We start from the raw sequence: 23,208 nt of genomic DNA, 5'->3' as shown, positions 1-23,208 counted from the left end.
ACAGCTCCATCCCCTAAGGCGGCCGAGATCGGAAGCCTCACGAGGGCGGGTCCCGTGGTGGAGGCGGGGAGAGGGAAGGACCCGACCAAGCTCCAACCCCTACTAGGCCTTGTACCAGGAAGCGCTAGGGGGTAGAGAAGCTTAGAACTGAAGACAGGTGAGACTTGGCGTTGTGGGGCAGGAAAACCGAGGCAGCTAGAGATGGAAATGGCGGGAAGGGATCTTGACAAAGCAGCAGCGCCGGGCCCTGGAAAGAAGAAAAGGCTGAGCTGCTTGCGGATGGGACACCAGGTGGGGGAGGGAGGGACTGTGGCGCACGCTCGGTAGGAACAGGCTAGGTAGGAACTGGCGTGGGGTGGGGACGCATGCGTACTGGGAACCCTTGGGGGGAAGTAGATATTTGTAGACCTGGGTGGGCAAAGGTAAATGTCGGTCCAACTTTAGCGTAGGGGTGGCACCAGAGCCCTTAAGATTTTGGCATGGGACAAGGCTGATCACCCAGTCAGAGAACTGTAAAGCCTTCTTCACTCTTGGGCTCTGGCCCCCTCCCCCAGAATGGTGGTGTCTTCGCTAAAGCTTCACGACCTCATCGAGGAGATTCGTGGGGCCAAGACCCAGGCCCAGGAACGGGAGGTGATCCAAAAGGAATGTGCCCATATCCGGGCGTCCTTCCGTGATGGGGACCCTGTGCAGAGGCACCGCCAGCTGGCTAAACTGCTCTACGTGCACATGTTGGGCTACCCCGCCCACTTTGGACAGGTAATGGCCAGAGATACCTCCCTCTGGAGTTTGAGGCCAGAGGTTAATGAGACAGGGTCCTGGACCTGCTCACATGTATTTGTACCTCGACTGTTTTCACCTTCCAGTTCCTGAGCCCTCACTGTGCACTGAAAAACCTCCTTACCCACTGCAGCCCCTATTTGTCAGCTGGCCTAAATCCTTCATTCTCTCACTGGCTCCATTCAGGGCATCTTCTCACCTTGCCCTCCTGCACTCCTGGATCATTGAAACTACCCCCCCCCCATCCTGAATCTCAAGCATCTTCTCTGGCTGATGAGAGGGTGGTTGTTTTTTTAAATTTTATTTATTTATTTATTTATTTATTTATTTATTTATTTATTTATTAGAGACAGAGGTGTGTGGCCAGCTCAGCCCACCAGGGGGCGCGGCTGGCTGGCATGTGGTGCTGGGGGATCAAACCTCGGTCCCTGATGCTTTGCTAAGCTTGTTCTAAGTAGGTGCTTTAGACCACTGAGCCATCTCTCCAGCCCCGAGAGGGTGGTTGTTATGATGTCCCACATTACAGTAATCTGGTGTTAAGGAAGACAGTGGGATGTTAGTGTCTCTTGTTTCACCCCTGCTCTTCCCGATCTGCCCCCTTCTCTACAGATGGAGTGCCTGAAACTGATTGCTTCCCCCCGATTCATAGACAAGAGGGTGGGCTACCTGGGGGCCATGCTTCTGTTGGATGAGAGGCACGATGCCCACCTGCTTATTACCAACAGCATCAAGAAGTGAGAGTGTTATGGGGCAACTTGAAATCAGGGAGATGGGCGTGGAAAACAGAAATCTCAGGGTACTGCCTGCTGTATGGGGGCCTGGTTTTCTCAGAGGCTTGACTGTCCATCCTCCCAACCCTGCAGCGACCTGAACCACGGGATTCAGCCAGTTCAAGGCCTGGCTCTGTGCACGCTGAGCACCATGGGCTCCGCTGAGATGTGCCGGGACCTTGCCACAGAGGTGGAGAAGCTGCTCCTGCAGCCAGGCCCCTATGTACGCAAAAAGGTGAGATGCAGAACTTTAAGCACTTGTAGCTCCAGAAACTCTCCCTGGTTTACCAGGTAGGAGGGGTGAGGAGCCCTGCCTAGTGGACTCCTGCCCTATCTGATGCCTCTGACCCCTGCAGGCTATTCTGGCTGCAGTGCACATGGTCCGAAAAGTTCCCGAGCTCTCTGACATTTTCCTTCCACCTTGTGCCAAACTGCTTCATGAGCATCACCATGGTAAGGCCACTGGGTTTTCCATCCTCTGCTTCAGGTCTGGCTATAGACAGAAGTAAAAAGCAGGGGAGCCAGGGAGATGGCTCAGTGGAATAAGCATTTCTCTGGCAAGTGCAAGGGCCTGAGTTCAATCTCCAGTTCTGCAAAAAAAAAAAAATAAGAAGTAAAAAGCAGGCCAGGAACACCAGCTCTTAGGACAAAAGGTTGCATACACACATGCACACAGTAGACTGTCCTGTGCCCTGGCCTACCACTCACTTCCCTGCTCTGACCCCAGGCATCCTGCTGGGCACCATCACGCTGATCATGGAGCTCTGCCAACGAAGCCCTGCAGCTCTCAGGCACTTTCAAAAGGTGGGCTGGTCCGAGAGGGGCAGTGGTAGAGGACTGGGGCATATGGTTGACAGAATGAGAACGGATGTGCAGACCAGGCCTTGCCCTCCCTCCAGGTGGTACCCAAGCTGGTGCAGATCCTCCGAACTCTGGTGACAACTGGATACTCCAAAGAGCATGGCATATCTGGAGTCAGTGACCCTTTTCTGCAGGTAGGGGAACTTCCCCGTTATGTCCCTGGAAGAGAAGGCTTAACAGTAAGACCACTGCCAGTGGTCACCTAGAGGTCACTTTGGCTCAGAGTATTGGGCAGGAGGATGGCAAGCTCAGGTTTGCCCTGGTCACACCAGGACCAGTTGGGGGAGAAGGGATGCTTAAAGTTCAGAAAATTCAGTTTATAAAAATAAAAGCTTGTCCTTAACTCCCCTGATCTGCATACAAAGGACCTGTAGAGATGACAAGGAAAGATGGGAGGCTCTAAAAGGCTGAGCCCTCAACGTTGGATTTTTCTCCTCTGACCTACAACTATTAACTCCTTCATCTTTCACCCATTAACCCAACCTTAGGTCCAGATACTTCGTCTGCTTCGGATCCTGGGCCGGAACCACGAGGAAAGCAGCGAGACCATGAATGACTTACTGGCCCAGGTGGGCACTCAGAAGGGGACCACAGCTTAGATGCCCCTGTGGAGGGAAGATGGGGTCCACCAGCCAGGGTATGCCTCACATGGACTCTGCCTGTGCAGCAGTCATGTAAACACCCCTTCATCTTCTCTAATCATTAAAATCTATGCAGGAGGGACATAGGCAGTTACAGTGCTATTGCCCCAGTGCCCAGGCTGGCTGTAGCACAAAATAGGGCTTGGGGAGTTTTGTTGGAATGAAGCTGTGGGATGAAGACAAGTAAAAAACAGGACAGGAGCACCAGGACCCTAGGATGGAGAACAAGCCTTGTGCATATGCATCTCCTCCCATCCAATTAGGTGGCCACCAACACAAACACCAGCCGAAATGCTGGCAGCGCAGTCCTGTTTGAGACAGTACTCACCATCATGGACATCCGTTCTGCAGCTGGCTTACGGGTATCATCCCATATATTCTTCCACTGGGCCACCCCCCTCAGCCAGGCACATGTAGGCCCTGTTCACTGGCTTCTCCCCCTTACCTCTCACACAATGCCATGTGGCCCCTACTCCTGAGTGAATAGGTTGTATCTTCCTTAAATGTCCCAGCTGTCTGTCCCCCACAGGTTCTAGCAGTCAACATTCTTGGCCACTTCCTGCTCAACAGTGATAAGAACATTAGGTACGAACCCTGGTATCCTACTAGGCTATGCTACTAAACCTCAGCCTTCTACACTTCTCCTGCCAGAACCTCCCAATCTACCTACCTCTTACCATTACACCCAGGGCAGGACAGATTGTCAGGGCTGTTGGCCATGGTACCATACAGCCTTTCCCACCCTGGCCAGGTATGTGGCCCTGACCTCATTGCTAAGGCTGGTACAGTCTGATCACAGTGCCGTGCAGCGACATCGGTCCACTGTGGTGGAATGTCTGCGGGAAACAGATGCCTCCCTCAGCCGGTAAGCAGAGACAGGATAAGAGGACAGAGGACCCAGTGTCTGGTGGCCAAGATCCAGACTGGCTCAGAGCAACAGGATGACCAGGGATAAATGCAGACACCTTTCTCCTCCCCCAGGCGGGCCTTGGAACTGAGCCTGGCTCTAGTGAACAGCTCCAATGTGCAAGATATGACAAAGGAGCTACAGGCCTTTCTCAAGTCCTGCCCCCCAGATCTTCGGGCTGACTGTGCTTCAGGCATCCTGCTGGCTGCAGAGAGGTAAGTTGACAAGTGCCAGGAGGCAGGGAAGGTGCAGTTTTGAAGGGATAATGCCAGGACTAATAAGCTATGTCTCCTAGGTTTGCTCCAACCAAGCGGTGGCATATAGACACCATCCTGCACGTGCTGACAATGGTGAGTTGGGCAGGTTAGAGCTGGGCAGGAGTGGGCAGAGTTCATCCCACTGACAAGCCACCCACTCCAGGCAGGCACCTATGTGCGGGACGATGCAGTTGCCAACCTGACCCAGCTGATTGGAGGTGCCCAGGAGCTACATGCCTACTCTGTGCGCCGCCTCTACCATGCCTTGGCAAGGGACATCTCTCAGGTACCATCCCTGTCACAGTTGAGGGCTGCCCAGTAACTCCCTGGCCCCTCTTGGGCTCCTTTCCTGCACTGGATTCTGAACTGTTTTTCCCTCAGGAGCACAGCTGTCTACTTATTGCAGGAGATACTGCAGAACAGAGCCAGCCACCAGGCATGGTCTAGTGTACCTGTAACCCCAGCAGTCTGGAAGGCTGAGGCACCAGGATCCTAAATTCAAGCCCACTCAGGGCAATTGACTTACTGAGACTTTGTCACAAAATAAAAACTGCTGTAGATATAGCATAGAGATGGCCTTGGGCTCAATCCTTAGTTCCACCAAAAAAAAAAAAAAAACCAACCCTGCTTTTTAATTAGAATACCTGGGCTCTTGTCCTGGCTGCATAAACCTCAGATGATTAATTTAACCTCTTTTAGGCCCCATGGGCTGTTTTCTATCGTGCCTACTTCCCAGAGCTGCCTGGAAAACCAAATGAGACAGATAAAAGATTGTGTATGTACTTATTTTATTTTACCTTAAATGCAGATTGAATTAACGTACTTGCTAGTATCTACAGACTCCTCCCCCTTTTCATTTTTTTGATACAAGTCTCATTAAGTAGCTTAGACTGGCCTCAAATTTACAGTTCTCTTGCCTCAACCTCGAGTGCTATTATATCACTGCAGGCATCCGCCACCTCACCCAGCTGCCTAGCCTCCTTTTCCATCTTAAGGTGGGCTAGTACCACCCACTTTCCTCAGAACATGGACCGCCCGAGCTCCGTCACGTGGTTAGGCCATGTAGTTCTGAAGCTTAGCCACCAGGGAGCAGTAGGAACTCAGAAACTGGCTAGAGCCTGCCAATCCCTGATCTGTGCCCTGCCTAAGGAATTTGGCCTAGAGGAGAGGAGTGGACCCCAGACACTTGCCCATCAGTGTTTCTCCCACACAGCAACCGCTGGTGCAGGTGGCCACCTGGTGCATAGGGGAGTATGGGGACTTCCTGCTGGAAAACTGTGAGGAAACTGAACCCCTTAAGGTGAGACCTATGCGGTAGGTGCCCTGAGGGTCTCATCACAGGGCGCAGGGCTGGACCCAGAGTCACCACCTGCATCCACACCTGAAGGTAGAAGAGGAAGAGGTGTTGGCACTACTGGAAAAGGTGCTGCAGTCCCACATGTCCCTGCCAGCCACCCGTGGATATGCCCTCACAGCCCTCATGAAGCTCAGCACCCGGCTTCAGGGGGACACCAAGTAAGAAGCAGTTCCAAGCAATCATAAGAGTTCTCCACACTGCTCCCCAATTCCTAAGTTCTCCCAGAACATATATTCTTATTCCTCCCAGCTTTTGAGCCACACATCTTGGGTATCTTCTTTTTCTCTGGGGCCTCCCGCTTCACTGCCACATCCTGGAGTGAAAGGGCAGGACCAACTGCCCGTCATTCACAAGCCACGATTGTCAGCCGCATCCGCCAGGTGGTGTCCATCTACGGGAGCTGTCTGGATGTGGAGCTGCAGCAGAGAGCCGTGGAGTATAACATGCTCTTCCAGAAGTACGACCACATGAGGTGGGCCCAGCAGTCTGCTGCTGTGTAGGCCTCAAATCCCTACCCTGCCCTAAATGTCCCCTTCTAGATCTGAGGCTCTCAATCTTCCCTGTAGCCTTCCTCTTCTAGTCAGAGCCGTCCACCCAGTTAATGAAGCTAGACTGCCTCCTTACCCTCCGATAAGCAAGTGTGCCATCTTAGGCAATCACAGGATACTTCTGGCCCTCGTGTGCCCAGGGCGCTCCATGTTCCTAGCCCTCCTGCCAGATGCATCCTGTGAAAGGTGCAGGGTTCACACAAAAGAACACCTGCATTCCATCGTTTCAGAGCTGCCATCCTTGAAAAGATGCCCCTCGTGGAGCACAGTAGCCCTCAGGCTGATGAAAAAGCAAAAGGAAGCAGAGAAGTAGCCCCGCTTTCTGAAGACCAGGCCCTTGTCCCCACAGAGCCCCAGGTGAGGGGACTGGAGGCCCTAGAGCAGTGGCTTTAAGACAAAAGATGTTAAACCTATGTATTTTCCCTAAAACCTTAGTATTCAGGTCTAAATGCAGTGTTGGCACTTTACAATAATTAAGTGGGTTTGGGATTGCTGTTTCACTGTCACTGCCCTACCACAAGGACCCAGTTGGGCTTTCATGCGCAGGTCTGATCCTTCCACCCTTTCCCCCAGACCTCAAAGCTCTCAGATCTGCTAGATCTCCTGGATGATACTTCTGGGGACACCCGCCAGCCACCTCCTCTGCAGCCCTCCCCAGAGGGTGGCGTAGTACACCTCCTTGATCTCCCCAGTACACCTCCACCCCCAGGTAAACCTCAGCAAAGGGGCCACACTGTAGAGGGTGGGTGGAAATGGGCTTTCTCCTGTGCAGCCAGACTGCAGTTCGTGGGGCCGGGGAGATGACTCAATGGAATAAGCACTTCCCTGGCAAGCACAAGGGCCTGAGTTCAATCCCTGGTTCCACAAAAAAAAAAAAAGACTGCAGCTTGTGTATCCACTGTGCCCCGCCCCCAGTCCAGTCAGTCCATCTAAGTAGGGTAAAGGTTCATTCAGTCATGCTGGTCCTCTCTGTCCACCAATGTCTTCCTTGCTCAGACTTCTTCCCCACCCTGCAGGGCCCTGCTTTCTCCTCAGCCCTGCTCATGCCATTTTCCCAGTGCCCACTCCATTGACCCGACTGCCTCGAACCCTCTCACCTTAAGCCTTTGGCATTTCTTTTTTTTTTTTTTTTTTTTGGCCGTACTGGGGATTGAACTCATGACCTTGAACTTGCCAGGCAAACACTTATTCTACTGAGCAAGGCTTTGGTATTTCATGTTTGGTTTTGTCTCCATGAAATGTCAGCTGCTCTCCCCCAATGATCCTTTTTAAGGTAGTTCTTCTTTGCTCCTCTGGCTTAATTTCACTCATAGTATCCTTTACACCTTGATTATCTTTGTTTTTGCTTCTCCCACCCCACTGAAGGCTGTTAGCTTCAACCTTTTTAATTATTTTATTGGTGAGGACTGAACCCATAAATGATAGGGAAGTCTTCTGCAGTGAGCCATACCCCCCTGCCTTTTATTTATTTAATTTTGAGCTAGGGTCTAAGTTGCCCAAGCTGGCCTTGAACTTGTGATCCTTCCAACCTCAACCTAGCTGCCTGTCTACTTTATCACAAGCATCTCAGGCAGTGAAGGGTAAAGAGCTGCTCACTCTTGTTGCTGAATGACTAGCCATGTTATCCCGAGCCCTCACACTGAGTGCCTCTCCCTATTCTAGCTTCCATCCCAACTCTCAAAGTGTTTGAACGTGAGGGAGTACGACTGAATCTGTCTTTCACTCGACCCCCTGGGACCCCTGCTTTGCTCTTAATCACTGTCACCACTACCAACTCCTCAGAGGATGATGTCACCCACTTCATCTGCCAGGCAGCTGTGCCCAAGGTTTGTACAGATCAGGATACAGAGATGGCCTTAGCATCCAGGTTTGGCCAGGAAGCAGAGGGAGTGGGAGATAGAATAAGATGTAAAGCAAAAGCACACAGGACAGATACCTAAGAAGCCTGGGAAGGCGGCTTGGGCCACTCGGTGTGCAGGGTCTGCCTGAGGCAAGCCAGCTGCCTTACTGTGTTCTGCCTAAACCTCCCGCGTTCAGAGTTTGCAGCTGCAGCTCCAGGCCCCCAGTGGAAGCACAGCTACAGCTCGGGGTGGCCTGCCCATCACTCAGCTCTTCAGAATCCTCAATCCTAACAAAGTGAGTTCCGGAGCCTTGAAGATAAAATCTAGATATGGAAGATGTCCTGGGCACTAACTCTGGTCTCTGCTCCTATTCCTAGGCCCCTTTGCGGCTAAAGCTGCGCCTCACCTACAACCACTTTGGCCAGTCAGTACAAGAGATCTTTGAGGTCAACAACTTGCCTGTGGAGACATGGCAGTAACTACTCCATGCACTCCCCAAATCCTCCTGGCCCCAAAGCCACTGGCCCCAGCAGCCGGGATCCTACTCCAGAGGGCCACTAGGTGGCACTCAGCTCTGCATTTGTCACTGCAAAACTGTAGGAGCCTACCCTCCCTCACCTATACTGAAAAAAGCCCAATAAAGCCTGAGGCAGATGGAAAACTATGTATTTTTTTTTCTTTTTTGCAGTACTGGGGATTGAACCTGGGACCTTGTGTATACCAGTCAGGCACTTATGCCACTGAACTGTCTCCCTGGCCCAGAAAACCGTATTTGGGATATGTCTGAGGTAGAAAATATGTATGAATAACAGCAAGGAAAGAAACTTCGCACACAAGAAGTATGAATCTTTCCTAAAATATTTGGAACCTATCTCAATAATGAGGGTTTCCTTCCTACCTCTTTCCAGATCTGGGAACACATTTGTCCCTTAATTGCCACAAGAGGCACTCTACCCTCTGGGCCAGAGCAGGGCACAGTAAAAAAAATCAAGGTAGAATTTCTGGATTTCTAAAAAGAATTCGCAGCCCTTTCCCAACATGCTGTTATTTCCCACACCCCAAGGCAGGGAAATCCCTGCTGCCTTCCCTCATCTCTAACTCAGCTGTAAGGCAGTTTCAGAGCCGCTGGCAGAATCAATGGCATCGACCAAGGGAGGGGGGTGGCAAGGGATTTTCCTGTGCTTAACTACTGATCACGGCTAAGTGGAAATCCTATAAACACGAGCGGAAATCAATGGAGGCTGCTTAGCGGCCAGGGGAGAGGGGCGGCCCATAGATTGCATCTGACGGATGAAGGAGAAGAGGTACCCAGGAAGAGCTCTAGGAAGGGTAGCTACTGAGAGGGTGAAAGAACAGGTAGAGCTGGAAAGAGGAGCCAATGTTAGGACAGAGGCACCATGAATCCAGGTGTGGGATCCGCTGAACGTTGAGTTCTCTTGCCCTTCTGGAAAGGGACACCCCTAACCCAAGTTGCCGTCAGGATGTTTAGTCCCCTGTGGCTTCTTTCTGGAGCTATGTACTTGCAGCAGGCGCTGATAGTCCTCAGGCCGGAAGCGCTGTAGGTACACGATGAGCTTGGCAGGTGCTCTCTCCTGTGCTGGCACACCTATAGGCAAAAGGACAGTGAGCAAAGGAGGCAGAGCTACTACACACACTTTAACTCTGCTCCCAGCCCACCCAGCCAGGACCCTAAAGTTTTGTATGCAAAGCAGTACTGAGATTCTGAATGCCATCAACCAGCTTCTCACTACTCAATGGACTGTGAAAATGAGACCTAAAAAATCCACTTCAGGCAGGAGTGACTGGGAAGCCACACATGAGCCTATTATCTATAGAAAGGAGAAATGAAGAGGCACCAGGGCACCGTGAAGACAGAGGATGCCTCAACATTGATTCATTTCCGTTATTGCCCCTTTCCCCCAATCAAGACTAAAGCCCATCTAGGAAGTCCAAAGCTCATTAGCTTGGTAATGAAGCACACACAAAGATGTAGACAGAGAAACCAAGAACTATAGAAAAAAGAAAAACGCTATAGCTGTAGGGCAGGATTCACACAGAATTACTGCCTCTGAAACTGCCATGGCTAGTCTATTGTCAGTGCCCAGCAGCATGCTGAGAATGTAGGAGACAGAGTATATGATTGCTCAGGAAACTCAAACAGCATCCCAGGGCTGTCAGCCCCCCAGGGTGTGGATGAGAGCCCAGGATACGTGCAAGATTCTGAGTTCAATTTCTAGTATTTAAAAAAGGTGTACATGTGTGGGTGAACTGTCCATAAGGAAACTAAAAATAGGAAGAAAAGACTTGCCTACACTTATCCTACTGCCTCACATAAATGCAATGTTCTTGCCTTTTACTTAAAGACAAAAGGATAAATGAGGATCTAGGCAGTAATACAAACAAAAGGACAAAAGTTTGAAGAGAGAAAAATCAAGACAAGGAACTGATAAATAGAATTGGAGACTTGGATAGAGATTATGAGACAGAAAGATACACTGAAGGAATGAATCCAAATTAGCTGCTCTAGGGCTGGGGAGATGGCTCAATAGAATAAGTGTTTCTCTGACAAGCACAAGGGCCTGAGTTCAATCCCCAGTTCCACAAAAAAAATTAGCTGCTCTAGGGCCTGGGAGATAGCTCAGCAGCATAAGTACCTGCCTGGCAAGCACAAGGTCCTGAGTTTGATCCCTGGTAAAAAAAAATAAAAATAAAAATAGGGGCTAGGGAGATGGCTCAGTAGAATAAGTGCTTGCCTGGCAAGTATAAGGGTCTGAGTTTAATCCCCGATTCAAAAAAAATAAAATAAAATAAAATTATATATATATATATATATATATGTATATATGAGAGAAAAAAATAAAAATAAATAGCTGCTGTATAAAGGGGAACTGAAAAAAAAAATAAAGGGGAACTGGATTTGACAGAACTGTATAAGCAAGCTGGGCTGGTGGCAAACATCTATAATCCTAGGAGTCAGGAGGCTGAGACAAGAGGATAACCAAAAGTTTGAGGCCATAATGTTCTTGATTTTTTTTTTTTTTTTTGGTGGAACAGAGGATTGAACTCAGGCCCTTGCGCTTGCCAGGCAAGTGCTTATTCTACTGAGCCATCTCCCTAGCCCCTCATAATGTTCATGTTCAAAGCCAGATAACAAGACCCTGTCTTAAAAAACAAAACAAAAAAATATATAAGCAATAGGATCCTCCAAAGAACGGTTAAAACAATTCTCATTACACAAATAACCCAGAGATACTCAATCCCTCTTTGCCCCAGTATACAACTCCAGAAAAGGCAGATGGGAGCAGAGAAAGCACAGAAGGCCTGTCTCCCTCACCAAGCATTTTGCTGAGGCTCTGGATCTTCTCTAGGGCAGATGGTACTTCAGCTTCCTCATGTACCAGGGCCTCTACCTCACCCACTGCATAGCCAAAATCAGCTGTATCCAGGTCCACCCTGAGCAGCGGCTCCTCTTCATTAGCGCCAGAGAACATCAGCTTCCAGGAACTCCGCTTAGTTACAAAACTAGCTACTTCCTGCAGCCCCAGTGGACCCAGCACAGCAGCTACACCTCCTGTCCCCAGCCCCTCAGCTTCTAGCACCTGACACAGGCGGGTCACAATCGCAGAATCAGATGTGAGTTCCAAGTACTTAGTGTGGGTTTCTGGGACACCCACTGCTCCAGGACATTTTAACTCCCATCCACTACCCTCTCGTTGTCGCAGCCAGTGGTCAGACCGCATGAGGTTCAGCTCAGGGGTGTCATAGTAGGTGTCTCTGAAGGTGATCTGGTGCTCCAGAGAGCCTCCCAACTCCTGTAGCCGTTCCTCTGTGCCAGGTCCCGGAACAAACTTTCGCTCCACCTCTATCAAGCCCTGGGCCATGCTACCTGCAACAAACATTTGCAACAAACATTTGCTGAGTGCCCAAGGGTGCCCAGCCTGCGGGTCAACAGCTCCACAGAGACCCGGCCCTGGATGAACTCATGTTAGTGCTCTGCCTCAGCGATAAGAGGCCCTCACTGATAAAACTGGAAGCCAACTGAGTCCTCCACAAAAATTGCTAAAAATGATTCGCTACAGAAATAACACACAGCCCCTTGTCCACTCTTTGGTTCTGCAACACTGACAGTTTAAGTCCCTTCCACTGTTTGCAATCTTCTCAACCTAAGGTGCTCCCTACAAAGCAGGCCTTGAATCTTAAGTCTTTTCAACGGCCCCTCGATACATGTTGCTTCCCGAGGAAGCCAGCAGCTCACTGCCCCGGGTGACCTGCCCTCTCCAGCACAGCACCACCCCGTGGAGCCCCGGGTCTCACCTCAAGGTCGGAGGGTCTCCCTCTCGCGGTACCAGTACTTGGGGGAAGGGAGCCCATGCCACACACTCGCGAGGAATGCCGGGAGCAAGCCCTAGCCCCGGACCTCAACCCGCTGCGTGCGGACAGTCCCAGCACCAGCGGCCATATTAGGCCCTTGGCAGCGGTGCCGAGGGCAGGCTGGGGCCAGAGAGGCCTGTTAAGTTATAGGCGGCCGCGACCCTCGAGGTGGACAAGGAAGTGAAGGCTTACCATCGCGTTCTGCTTCTATCCCCTATCCCTCCTGCAGCGCGAGGTCAGCCGGGTCTTGGAGTTCAGGCTGAGCCCCGACACCCTGGGGTCTGGTGCATGATGGGAGATGTAGTTCCAACGGAAGCTAGCAGGTTCACCCCACCCGTCGCTATGGTGACCAGTAAGCTGCAATTAGTACAAACCGGACTCTACCTAAAGCTGACCTGGGGTTGTAGCATGGTGGGGCCCGCTGGGTGCAAAGAGCTGAGGTACAGCTTCAATCACAAGTCACTCACTGGAGACCATGGCCAGTGCATACTATGGTGGCAGACAGAGTACTGTGTGAGAGTAGAGATTAGGTCAACTTTAGCTACTCTGGAGCTTTAGAGCAGATCTAATACATCCTGATATGAATATTTTGGAGTAAGAAACTTTCTGTCGCAAGACAAATGGATACTTTGAATGGGAAGCAAACCTCGTAGGGTTTCAACACCAGACAGGAGCAAAGGCCCAGAAATAAGAACACCAGGCCAGTATGTAAGTAGAGATGAATTTACAAATGCAGTTTAGGGACAGGTTGGAAAAGGTCTTGAATGGGTACCAGACTGAGTGTGTCAGTGTTCAGCATTTCCTGAGTAGATTTTGTCAGGAGAGTAAAACACAGAGGTGACCCTCTTGACTGCCTTCAGAGCTTCTTCCTCTTCTCGCCTCAGAGAACCATGATCTGTAGACCTTAACTTTGACCCTCTAGGTGACAATACCGTCAACTCCTAAGCTTGCTTCTATGATGAATGAGAAGTGCCAGGTTTTCTACACCTGCCCCCTCCTCATTATACTTCTGGAAACAACTGGTAGGAGGTAGGGTAGGAAGTAGGGTAGGAAGGTCACTTGTGACATCCTGAACTTTGGATTCCTTAGATGTATCTGTCCCCCAACCCCTTGCCAAGCACCTGCCAACAGGGAGAGAATGGACCACAGTCCCTAACCCTTCTCATGGCCTGATTTTCATCCATTTTGCTTTTCAATTTGTTGGCCAATATTATTTTTGTGTGTGTGCTGGGAATTGATGTTGGCCAAGAAGAACGCCTAATGTTTTCCCTTTATGTAAGGTCCAATCCAGTAAGGGCAGGAGCAATAGCTTATTGGAACAGAAAAACTATAACAGAGACTGACATACTTCACTTTCCCAATGCTTGGCCTTGGTTAAACTGTACAACCTCCCTGAAACTGCTTTGTCATTGGTAAAATAAGGACTATCTTACAGGTATCAGATTATACAGTAGAAACTCAAAAATGTTAGTTTCTCCTCTCTTCCAACTCCCTCTGTGAATTTGGTGAGGCCATTAGAAAAGTAGGCCTTAGCAGGTACTGTGAACACTGGAGGGGCACCATCACTATTGGCCAGGTGACCACAGGCTAGTTATTTGTGCCTTGGTTTCCTCAGCTGTAAAATGGGACTAATAATATCTGCCTCATGGGGTTTTGAGGATTACTAGTGTATGTAATATTCCGTGTTACATACGTAAAAGTGCTTGGAACTATCTGTGAACTCAATAAATCTTAAAAATTATTATTGAAATATATAGCATTTCTTTTTTTAATTTTTTTTTTTTTTACATTTATTTGTTGTGTGTGTGTGTGTGTGTGGCCAGCTCAGCCCACCAGGAGGCGGGGCTGGCTGGCATGTGGTGCTGGGGGATCGAACCGCGGGCCCTGTGCTTTAGCCAAGCTTGTTCCAAGTAAGGGCTTTAGACCACTGAGTCATCTCTCTAGCCCCAATATATAGCATTTCTGAGCTGATAAACTGAAGAGCAGGAGCCAGAACCTCCCCTCCTCCTACAGAACTCAGAGAACTATGTGACCAAGTGGAGGACACAGAAGCTTTCCGAGATTGCTGTGCAAGAGAAGGATCTATTACCCAGTCGGAAGGGAGGTGGCATACATAAGGGACGAAGGGAGAAAAAGAGAAACGGGGAAAAAAAAGAGAAACGGACCCCAACCATCTCTAGGAAGTTGGCAGAAGCCAGAGCGTGTGGTATAGCTGATTTAAAACAACAAAACATGTATGGTTTCTATAGACAGGAGGAAGAGGGAAACATCAAGAGTAAAGGAACCTGCCTTCCTTGCAGGCACCGAGTAGGGCTACACCACAGTCAAGGAGGCGGCGGGGTGGGCTAGCCAGCGAGCACCACGAGACCTGAGTGGTTGCCTCTGGTGTTCCAGCGCTGAGGGCCACACGAAGGGTGGAGGCGAGCAGACTACAACTCCCGGCATGCACCGCGACGGGCGGGCCGCTGCACCTGCTCAGTGGGGCCGCCCCGGGCGCCTGGGTATTGATTATTCCATTGTGTGGGACGCTTCGGCTCCAGCCAGTGAATGAGGCGGAGGAGTGAGGGCGAGGAGGAGGAGGAGGAGGAGAAGGAGGAGGGCGAGGAGGAGGAGGCGGAGGAGGCAGGGAGCGAGCGAGTGCCCAGGGTGAATCAATGGAAACCCCCTCACGAAGCCGGGAAAACACTTCAGCCGCAGCCAAATAGCATTGATTATTTTCCTTAGCTTCCCTCACCGCCGTGAATTTATTTATTTATTTTTTCCATCTCCGTCCCCGACGCCCCGGAGCGAGTGCTGGAGGGAGGGAGGTGGAGGGGGGGAAGGAATCAACACATCGGAGAAGTCCCTTCCAAGAGCCGCCCCCTCCCCTCCCCGCCTCGCGCTGCTCGGCGGCCGCGGTTCGACTCCCGTCCCTGCTTCCAGCTGAGGTGTAAGTGCATCGATTTCCGATGCTGCTGGGTTGTTTTTTTTTTTCCCCTCTCCCTCTCACTCTTCTTCCCTTCCTTGGTCTTTGGGAGCTCGAGACCGAGGGGAGAGGAAGCGCTCGGATACTGCCGCTGGAGGGGACGGAGAGGGACGGGAAGAGGCTGGGGGAGGGGACACGGACAGACAGACGGACAGCCCTAGAGAGGGGGGCGGGTGTGGGGGAGAGGCATGCAGGCGGGGATGGGGACTGAGGAGGACGGGGACGGAAAGGCGGGCCCGCAGACGGACGGACGGACGGAAGGTAGCGGAGCTTGGACGGGCCGCGCCGAGCCGTGCCGGGCGCGGGGTTCCCGGAGGGAAGGGGAGGCCGGGTGAGTGCTAGGGCTCGGGAGCTGTCAGCCCGGAGCGGCCAGAGTGGCGGCGGCCCCCCGCGGGCTGCGGGATGGGGGAGGAAGGGAGGCCGGAGGACTGATGGATGGGCTAGTGCGCTGGGGTGCGGGGCGGAGGGACATGGATACCCTCTTTCTACCTGAAGTTGAGCTGCTTTTTTTTTTTTTTTTTTTTTTTTGAAAAGGTGTGAGTAAGGTGAGAGGAAGCCCCGTTCAAGGTGAAGCTTATTTGTACCCGTCCCGTCCCCCCTCCCCCCTGCCATGGCTAGGCTGCCCCTCTCTATATGAGTAGTCCTATCATTTTTGAGCACTGTACCACGCTTCTCGCCGTGCCTGTAGCCTAGCTGATCTCTGTCCATATGCCCTGGTTGGTGTTGCCATTCTTCACCTCTTCCCCTTACCCCATCCATCTCCAGTTTGTGTGTCACTGCCTATGCTGTGAACCTTCCCATCCGAATGATCTTTTCCCCGTGTGTCCCTGTCACTGTGTGTCACGCCTTGGCTGACTGTTTGGCTGTGTAGGACTCCATGCCCTCTCCTTCAGGGTCGGTCCAGATATCGCTGGTCTTTCTATGCTTAGTAGTTCGCTTATGAGCCATGATTATTATGGTAGCCACTAGTCAGTGTCTTTTCAGCACCAACAGGCCAGCCTCCTCTCCCACCTTCGCTAGGGAGGATTGGGACTTCCTTAACATTGTTGACTGTCCCATTTTGTCATGTGTCTGTCTCTCCCATCGAGACCTCACTTTCTGGTTTGTGTCATGTGCCCTTCTGGGAGCTTTCACCAATCTCTTGCCGCTGACTTAATTTTCCTCTCTCTCCTCAATTTACCATTTTGTATTTTTTCGTTTTCCCATTTAATTTCACTTTTTCTTTTTCTATTCCTGTATCCTGTGATATCTTCCTTGCTTATTCACCACCTTTGTTCCCATAATCTGCCTTCTTACCTTTTCTCCTTGGTCATCCAAAGTTCCTCTTATCCCTTACTCTTTTACCCAGTGATTTAACCCTCCATATACAAGCAGCTAGGAGAGGTGGGGTTATGGTTTATGAAGGCATATAAACAGGCCAAGAAATCAATTTAATGGGTTTCCAGGGGCATATAACCCCTTCATCAATCAGTGCCATTATGTCAGTGAACTGTCAACTTTGATTTTGTAAGGGGACATTTTCTAGGACTCTACGCTCCATCCTGCCTGGTTGCCACCATCTTTCAGTTCATCCTAGATATCAGTGGCTGTTTTCTTCATTTTTCAGTTCATCTTCCTCCTGGGCCCTTGCTATTATCATATTTGGATTCAGCATCATTCTTTATGAGGCACTTTTTATTATTGTGAGAGTAGCTGCCTTCAAGGGGTCAGGCTTATTCAGCCTAAGTAAATGTAAAGGTAGATAAAGGATCTTGGTTTTCATCCTTGGTTTTGAGTCCATCATTGTTTTTTTCTAGACCTCAGAGGTTGGAAGGAAAAAAAGAGGTGCATAAGTGTAACATGATAGATTTCAGAAGTAGACAGAATTACAGAAGGGAAGGGGAAGATGGGTACAATAAACACATGTAGAAGAGAAATGTATGGCATGAGGGACGCCCAGAGGAAGGGAAGAAAAGCTATGCAGAATGGGGGGAAGGGGATGAAGGAAGGGGTGATTAATGAAAAAGTGAGAGAATGAAATGAATACAAGTTAATAGCTATACAGAAGAAGAGAAATGATAAAATATTGCTAAAGAGGCAGTCAACAAAAAAGCAATATGAAATGAATACAATGTAAAATGGGGGAAGGGAGGGCTTGACGAATGAGGTAGGAAGAGTATGGTACAAAGAAGGTAAAGGGATAGCAAAGGCAGGAGTGCTGAAGCAGATCAGAGCCTCACAGAGCTTGGTAGGGGGAAAACGAGACGAGGTATCAAAGGAAACAAATGCCTCTGTGAGGAGGATGCTGAGGAGGACGGGTGAGAAAGAAGCCTAACTGATGCAGAGAGAGCACTACAGGGAAGTGGATGATTTTGGGGGAAAAGGCACAGCAAAAATACCACTGGGCCTCCAAAAAGATGCCCATGAGAGGGAAAGAAAGTACAGTGATATCTGGTGAAGAGAGGAGAAAACAATCCTCCCAACATTCATTCCAGTAGCTTTATCGCTGTCCTTCCAAAGGCCTTTGCATTTCATTCCCAAGCCAGAACACAGTCAGAGATGAAAAAGTAGAATTACCATTGACTTGTAATGACAGGAACTTGAATCTTCCTGGCCCCCTGAGAACCAAAGACCTCAAGCGTCTGATGTCATAAATTGCTGGTGTTGCCTTGGCAACCTGACAGGGTTCCTCCCTCCCATGATGTCAGAGGCAGCTGGTGTTACCTTGAGACCCCAACAGGAACAACTTGCTGCTTTGCTGGGGAGCTGTATCACCTAGGGGACTGAGGCCAGGCTGAGTCAGTCTGTAGGATTCCTAGCCTAGTAGCTTGACCTGCCTTCCCTGTTCAAGCCAAGAACAGTTGTCAGAAGCCACCCTTGTTTATGAGTCCCTGATGTTTGCTAGAGCCTGACATGAGCAAGAGTAAAGGACCTAGGGATAAAGAGGCATTGGGGTTGAATGGTAGGCTGAAAGGCAAGCAGAGATGGAAGGAAACTGGAAATGGCAGTTACAGACTGGGAAAGCAGAAAGGCTTTGTGAGCAGGAGATGAAATGTAAGATGAAACTGGTTTTGGGCTTAAGAATGGAGGTGAAAGCTGGAAATGCAGAAGAGAAAGTGTCAGAGCTATGGTGGAATGTAAACTGATGCTCAGAGACAGAGAAAGGGGAGGGTTCTGAAATGCCAGGGGGCACGGTGGAATTTGGCTGTAGAAGAAAGGAAAAGATTCTTTTGGTGGAGACTAATAAGCCTTCAGCTGTGAATCACAACAGTCACCTGAGCAGGGCTGCATCTGTCTAGTTTCTTTTTACCCAGGGCCTTCACATTGAATTACATCCCTATCCTTTTTTAAAAATGTATGTATGTATATGGATTTTACTAAGTTGCTATGTCTGGGCTGGGCTCAAACTTGAGATCCCTGACTTAGCCTCCCAGGGTGCTAGCTTTATAGGCAGGCATACTCATACCCACCTAGTTTTTAATGGTTTTCTAGCTCCAACAGAGTATCTGTCATACAGAACAGACTTAACAAATATCTACTGAACAAATGCCAACAGAAACTGAAGAGAAGGGCTGGAAGGACGTTATCCTGTCATGATAGTGAGGCCTGAGACAGAAGAGAAAGACTTTCTTTGAGTCAGGGACACACTTGGGAACAACCAGGACTGACTCTCAGGGCTAAGTGGGAAAGACCATGTAGAGATAATGGAAAGAAACCATGAATGAGCAGTCCTAGGAGGAAGATGTGGAGGACAGAAAAGAGAGGCGGTTTCCGGAAAAGTTGAGTCATTCCAAAGAGAGTAGACAATTTGAATTGAAAGTGGTATCCCCACCCTATTCCTAATCATGCAGCTATAATTGAATCTGTTTTTCTCTCTTTCTGTCTCTCTTTCTCTGTCTCTGTCTCTGTCTCTGTCTCTCTCTCTCTGTCTGTCTCACACACACAGTCTCACTAAGTCACCAAATTGCTCAGGCTAGGCTTGAACCTGCAGTCCTGTTGCTTCAGTCTCCAAGAGTGCTGGGATTAAGGCTACAGGTGTGCGCCACCACCCAATTCTCACTGCCCTTGTCAAAAAAAATCTAGAAGCATGAAGAAGAGGGAGAGAGAAACAATACCGAGCTTACTACAACTCTCAGGGCAATATCTACAGAAAGAAAAGGGTCTAAATACATAAAAGCTATAGAGAAAATAATGTCTAACAAATCAAATCAGTGACTGTATCCTATGCCAGTGATGGTGAACCTTATAGAGCTTTCAGTGATACAGCCTGCTTGTGGCATGCATACTGTAGGCTCCCCACCTCTGGCCTATCCTGTTCTGCAATAAAAAGCAAAAAGATCCTGAATGAGTTTAGAAATCCAGGGGAAAAAGACAGGTGAGAGTGGACTGAGAGCATCAGAGGAGAATCTGACTGTAATAAGAAGGGCCAGTGTGCAGGGAAGAGGCTGGAGGGTGAGAGCCTAACGGAAGGACAGTGGTGGCTGTATGCACCGTCAGTCTTTGCCACAGGCTCAGGCAGCTCATATTTTGCAGCAGGCGACAGGCTGTCGACACCGCGGTCCTTTACCTCACCGTTAGAAACTAATTTCATTGATTTTTCCATCTTTCTTCTCGGGGCTACTCACGCTAAGCTCAGTCATCCCACCACCCACTTTCCAGAGCCCCTTGCCCTGTGTTGCAAGCCCCAGGGAACTGTCTGTCTGTCCCTCTTCAGCCCAGGCTGATGAGATGGGGTAAAAGTTCCAGCGGTAAAGTGCAGTGCGGTAAAATCCTGTGCTTCTGTGGCCATGTTAAACCAGTGATATGGGGACTGTATATACCTGGAAAAAGACATCTTTTTCTAAATCCCACCAAGACAGCTGTGCCACTAGAATGTATAGGCATTGGGATTTGTGCAATTAGGAGGATACAATTGGGTGTGCAAGAGCCCACTGCAGAGAGAAGAGTGTGTACATGTAGGGTCTGGTCTTCTGTGGTCTGTGGCACATTGAACTGCAGTCAGTGGGCAGGGGTGGGTGCGGTCCAGAAATCTTTACTTCATGTGTAGACATTTTCCCCAGTCACAGCTAACTGCCCAGGGCTGTTCCCTTTGGGGCTGGGCTTTAGCTAAAGGTCAAGAGTCAATTGCCAGTCATTTGGCTTCTCAGTGAAGGAGGCCAGAGGGTGGGACCAGAGTGTTAGATTGCATCTCCCTGGAGGAACTGATGGAGTAAATGCCATTTCTACCCCCCACCCTCCCCTCCCATCTTTTGTCTGTTTTTATCAGTAACGAAAGCCCAAGACACCCTGCCTCTGTCTTCCGTTCCATTTTCTTGAATGTTGGATGTAAGTCTCAACGTTTTGCCCCCTTCTCTGTACTTGGGCTTTGGGGTTGCTGCGTCCTTCACTGTTGTCTCCATCCCATGATCAGTATTACCGGTCAGTCGAGGCTGCAGAAGCCATTTTTTTCCATCTCTGGCTGCTTCAGACCACATGGCTTCCAAAAACCTAGAGATACATCCTGGTGCTTTAAGGAAAAAAGTGCAGTGGAGGTTAGAAAGAGAGAAGAGCATGGAAGGACAAGAACGGGATTCAGTAGAGACTGGGCAGGGAGAAATAGTGCATGTGACAGAGATGGAGGGACAGAGCCAGCGTGGTGTGTGCCTTTAAGGCCAGCACTTGGGAAGCTGAGGGAGGAGTATTGCTGCAAATTAAAGCCCAATGTGGGGCTACATAGGTAGTGAGTTCAAGACCAGTCCAGAATACATACTGAGACCCTACTAAAAAAAAAAAAAAAAAGATGTAGGGAGAAATGTCCACAATTTAAATGAAAAAGGAAAGAGGGTAGGAGGCTGTGAGGACTAGAATTTAGAGAGAAAGCCAGAGGTCTAACACACACACACACACACACACATACACACACACTGCGCACGCTCACAGAGAAATAAAGCCGCCGGAGTGGGAAGTGATGTGATAGCACAGTGGTCCTGCAAAGCCTGGCTGTGGCCTCAGCCTCCATGTTAGTCCTGAGTTCAAGCAGTGCTGGCTTTGACCCTTGTGGGAGGAACTGAAGTGGCAAATTAATGATGATAATGAAGTCACTGCTCCTTGTTTGTCTTTGCTGGTTTCCCCTTGAGATTTGTCCTTTGGCCAGACAGGGCAGTGTGGGGGAGGGAAAGAATCGCGGTGAAGAGGGGGGCAAGTGGCAAAGAAGGAGAATTGGAAATGTGGAGGACAAATCCAGGTGAGCCCTGAGTGTGGGGAAAGGAAGCCAGGAATGAAGAAACTGAAGGGAGAAGGAAAGACGGATGGAGAAAAGAACAATGGGGACCAGGAGAGGGAAACCTGGAGGAAGGAGTGGAGAAAGGTCGGAGGAGAGGTGGAACAGAGCAATGGCGAGCCAGAGGGAAAGAATGCAGCCCAGGCTGCCAAAGCTGCAGCTGGTGGGACCCATGGGCGGGGCCTCATCTCCATCTCTAATGGCTGTGAAATGAGGTTAGCTCCATTAGAGGCAGTGAGAGTGTAACGAGATCACACTCATTAGGGCCGGGCCATCCCAGTAATTACCACCACCCCAAACACGCCCGTGCCAGCCGGCCACCAAACAGACTGCACACAGCAACACACAGGAGAGCTGGAGAGCATACTAAAAGGAAAGCTCAGGGTCCACGCAGGTGTGGCCAGAGGGCCTGGGGGAACTGGCCTCCAGCAAGAGCAAGCACTTAAACTACCCCTGAGAGGTGCCTGAACAGCCATCAGCTCACACATATCCCCAGCACACAAAGGGCTATAAACACGTGTATCCCCCAACTCAGGAAGTAGGCATGTGAATAATTATCATTTCCATTTATTGATCACATCAAAAGTGCCAGTTTCAATAATGATCATCTTGGGGCCGGGGAGATGGTTCAGAGGAATAAGCGCTTCCCTGGCAAGCACAAGGGCCTGAGTTCAATCCCAGGTTCCACCAAAAAAAAAATAATGATCATCTCAATAGACACAACTCCATGAGGTATGAGTTTCCACTTTCTGTATAAAGAAACTTAATTGAAGTATTAAGCAATTCAGCTGAAATCATTTACATATTAAGACTAGAACTAGTATCTGATTCCAGATCTGATGTTAAAGGGTGTAGGGTTTGCTATTTCTTTTGTTTTAGTGCTGGAGCTTGAACCCAGGGCCTTCAACATACTAAGCATTTGCTCTTTGTGATGAAGGTAATATGTTAATATGGATACATAAATGTAGATTCAGTATCATCAGCAAGCTGACCACCACCACTCCAACACTCACAGAATGGCCACTAGCCCTGCCTCAACAGTGAGTGGTACCCCCAGGAGCTGCACAAAGCAGTAATCCTGTTCTGGCCCATTTTTTGTTTTATTTTATGTATTTGGTACAGGGTCTCACTATGCAGCTTGGACTCGTAGTAATCCTCCTGTTTCAGCCTCCCCAGCACTGGGGTTACAGGCGTATGCCACCACTCCTAGTATTGGTGGCCAGCTCAGCGCACCTGGGGCAGGGCCGGCACAGCACGTAGTACCAGGGATTGAACCTGAGTCCTTGCACTTGCCTAGGCAGGCACTTAGACCACTGAGCTATCTCTGCGGCCCTGTTTTGTTATTTGAGACAAGGTCTCACCATGTAGTTAAGGCTGGCCTTGAACCCAAAACAATTTTCTTGCCTAGGCTACCAGGTGCTGGGATTATAAGCATGCACCACAACACCTGGTTTAGTGGCCCTTTTTATACTAAATATACTACCAATAGCCATCTAGACATTCAAGCTCAGAGAAAAGCATGACTACACGTATGCTTAAGGGGACACATATAAGGGCAGAGTAACACTCAGAGGTCACGTTCAAAATATATACCAGCATGGGGCTGGTGAGATGGCTCAGTGGTCTAAAGCACCTACTTAGAACAAGCTAAGCTGAGCAAAGCACAGGGACC

General features: G+C 49.8%; 3 protein-coding genes across 5 annotated transcripts in view; 2 read left to right on the top strand and 1 right to left on the bottom strand.

The window, feature by feature from the left end:
- The first annotated feature begins 77 nt into the window (after nt 1-77).
- On the top strand, nt 78-8,949 carry Ap1g2 (adaptor related protein complex 1 gamma 2 subunit). 3 transcript variants are annotated; one of them, XM_004646670.2, is made up of 22 exons: nt 78-157; nt 555-759; nt 1,390-1,514; nt 1,644-1,785; nt 1,907-2,003; nt 2,278-2,354; nt 2,450-2,545; nt 2,900-2,980; nt 3,316-3,414; nt 3,582-3,637; nt 3,804-3,917; nt 4,034-4,174; nt 4,255-4,309; nt 4,380-4,502; nt 5,430-5,516; nt 5,604-5,731; nt 5,941-6,045; nt 6,352-6,478; nt 6,695-6,830; nt 7,784-7,947; nt 8,159-8,257; nt 8,340-8,949. In XM_004646670.2, the coding sequence occupies exons 2-22, from the start codon at nt 556-558 to the stop codon at nt 8,439-8,441; spliced, it is 2,358 nt and encodes a 785-aa protein (XP_004646727.1). In that variant the 5' UTR covers nt 78-157; nt 555; the 3' UTR covers nt 8,442-8,949. The 3 variants fall into 3 exon arrangements, with proteins under 3 accessions (XP_004646727.1, XP_023562740.1, XP_023562741.1); XM_023706972.1 differs by lacking the exons at nt 78-157; nt 1,390-1,514 and having other exon boundaries at nt 581-759; XM_023706973.1 differs by lacking the exons at nt 78-157; nt 555-759; nt 1,390-1,514; ... (2 more) ...; nt 2,278-2,354; nt 3,582-3,637 and having other exon boundaries at nt 2,455-2,545.
- Nucleotides 8,950-9,351: 402 nt separating this feature from the next.
- On the bottom strand, nt 9,352-12,510 carry Thtpa (thiamine triphosphatase). The gene is given in 4 exon segments (XM_004646669.2): nt 9,352-9,468; nt 9,471-9,568; nt 11,297-11,848; nt 12,277-12,510. Coding segments are annotated over 3 exon segments (666 nt in total). The 5' UTR covers nt 11,844-11,848; nt 12,277-12,510; the 3' UTR covers nt 9,352-9,447.
- A 3,074-nt stretch (nt 12,511-15,584) lies between these two features.
- Zfhx2 (zinc finger homeobox 2) overlaps nt 15,585-23,208 on the top strand; it is a 32,096-nt gene continuing 24,472 nt past the window's right edge. The window contains exon 1 of the mRNA XM_023706961.1: nt 15,585-15,629. The gene's annotated coding sequence lies outside the window, so the exon portion shown is untranslated. The remainder of the gene's footprint in view (nt 15,630-23,208) is intronic.

The sequence above is a fragment of the Octodon degus genome, unplaced genomic scaffold (genome assembly GCF_000260255.1).
Source record: "Octodon degus isolate 3935 unplaced genomic scaffold, OctDeg1.0 scaffold00276, whole genome shotgun sequence".
NCBI classification, from domain to species: domain Eukaryota; kingdom Metazoa; phylum Chordata; class Mammalia; order Rodentia; family Octodontidae; genus Octodon; species Octodon degus.
This window is presented reverse-complemented; position numbering and strand designations above follow the sequence as displayed.

Coding starts and splice junctions, on each gene's coding strand:
- Ap1g2 (XM_004646670.2), top strand. CDS start 556: ATGGTGGTGTCTTCGCTAAAGCTTCACGACCTCATCGAGGAGATTCGT. Junction 1,515..1,643: donor ATTACCAACAGCATCAAGAA/GTGAGAGTGTTA, acceptor CCAACCCTGCAG/CGACCTGAACCACGGGATTC. Junction 4,175..4,254: donor ATCCTGCTGGCTGCAGAGAG/GTAAGTTGACAA, acceptor TATGTCTCCTAG/GTTTGCTCCAACCAAGCGGT.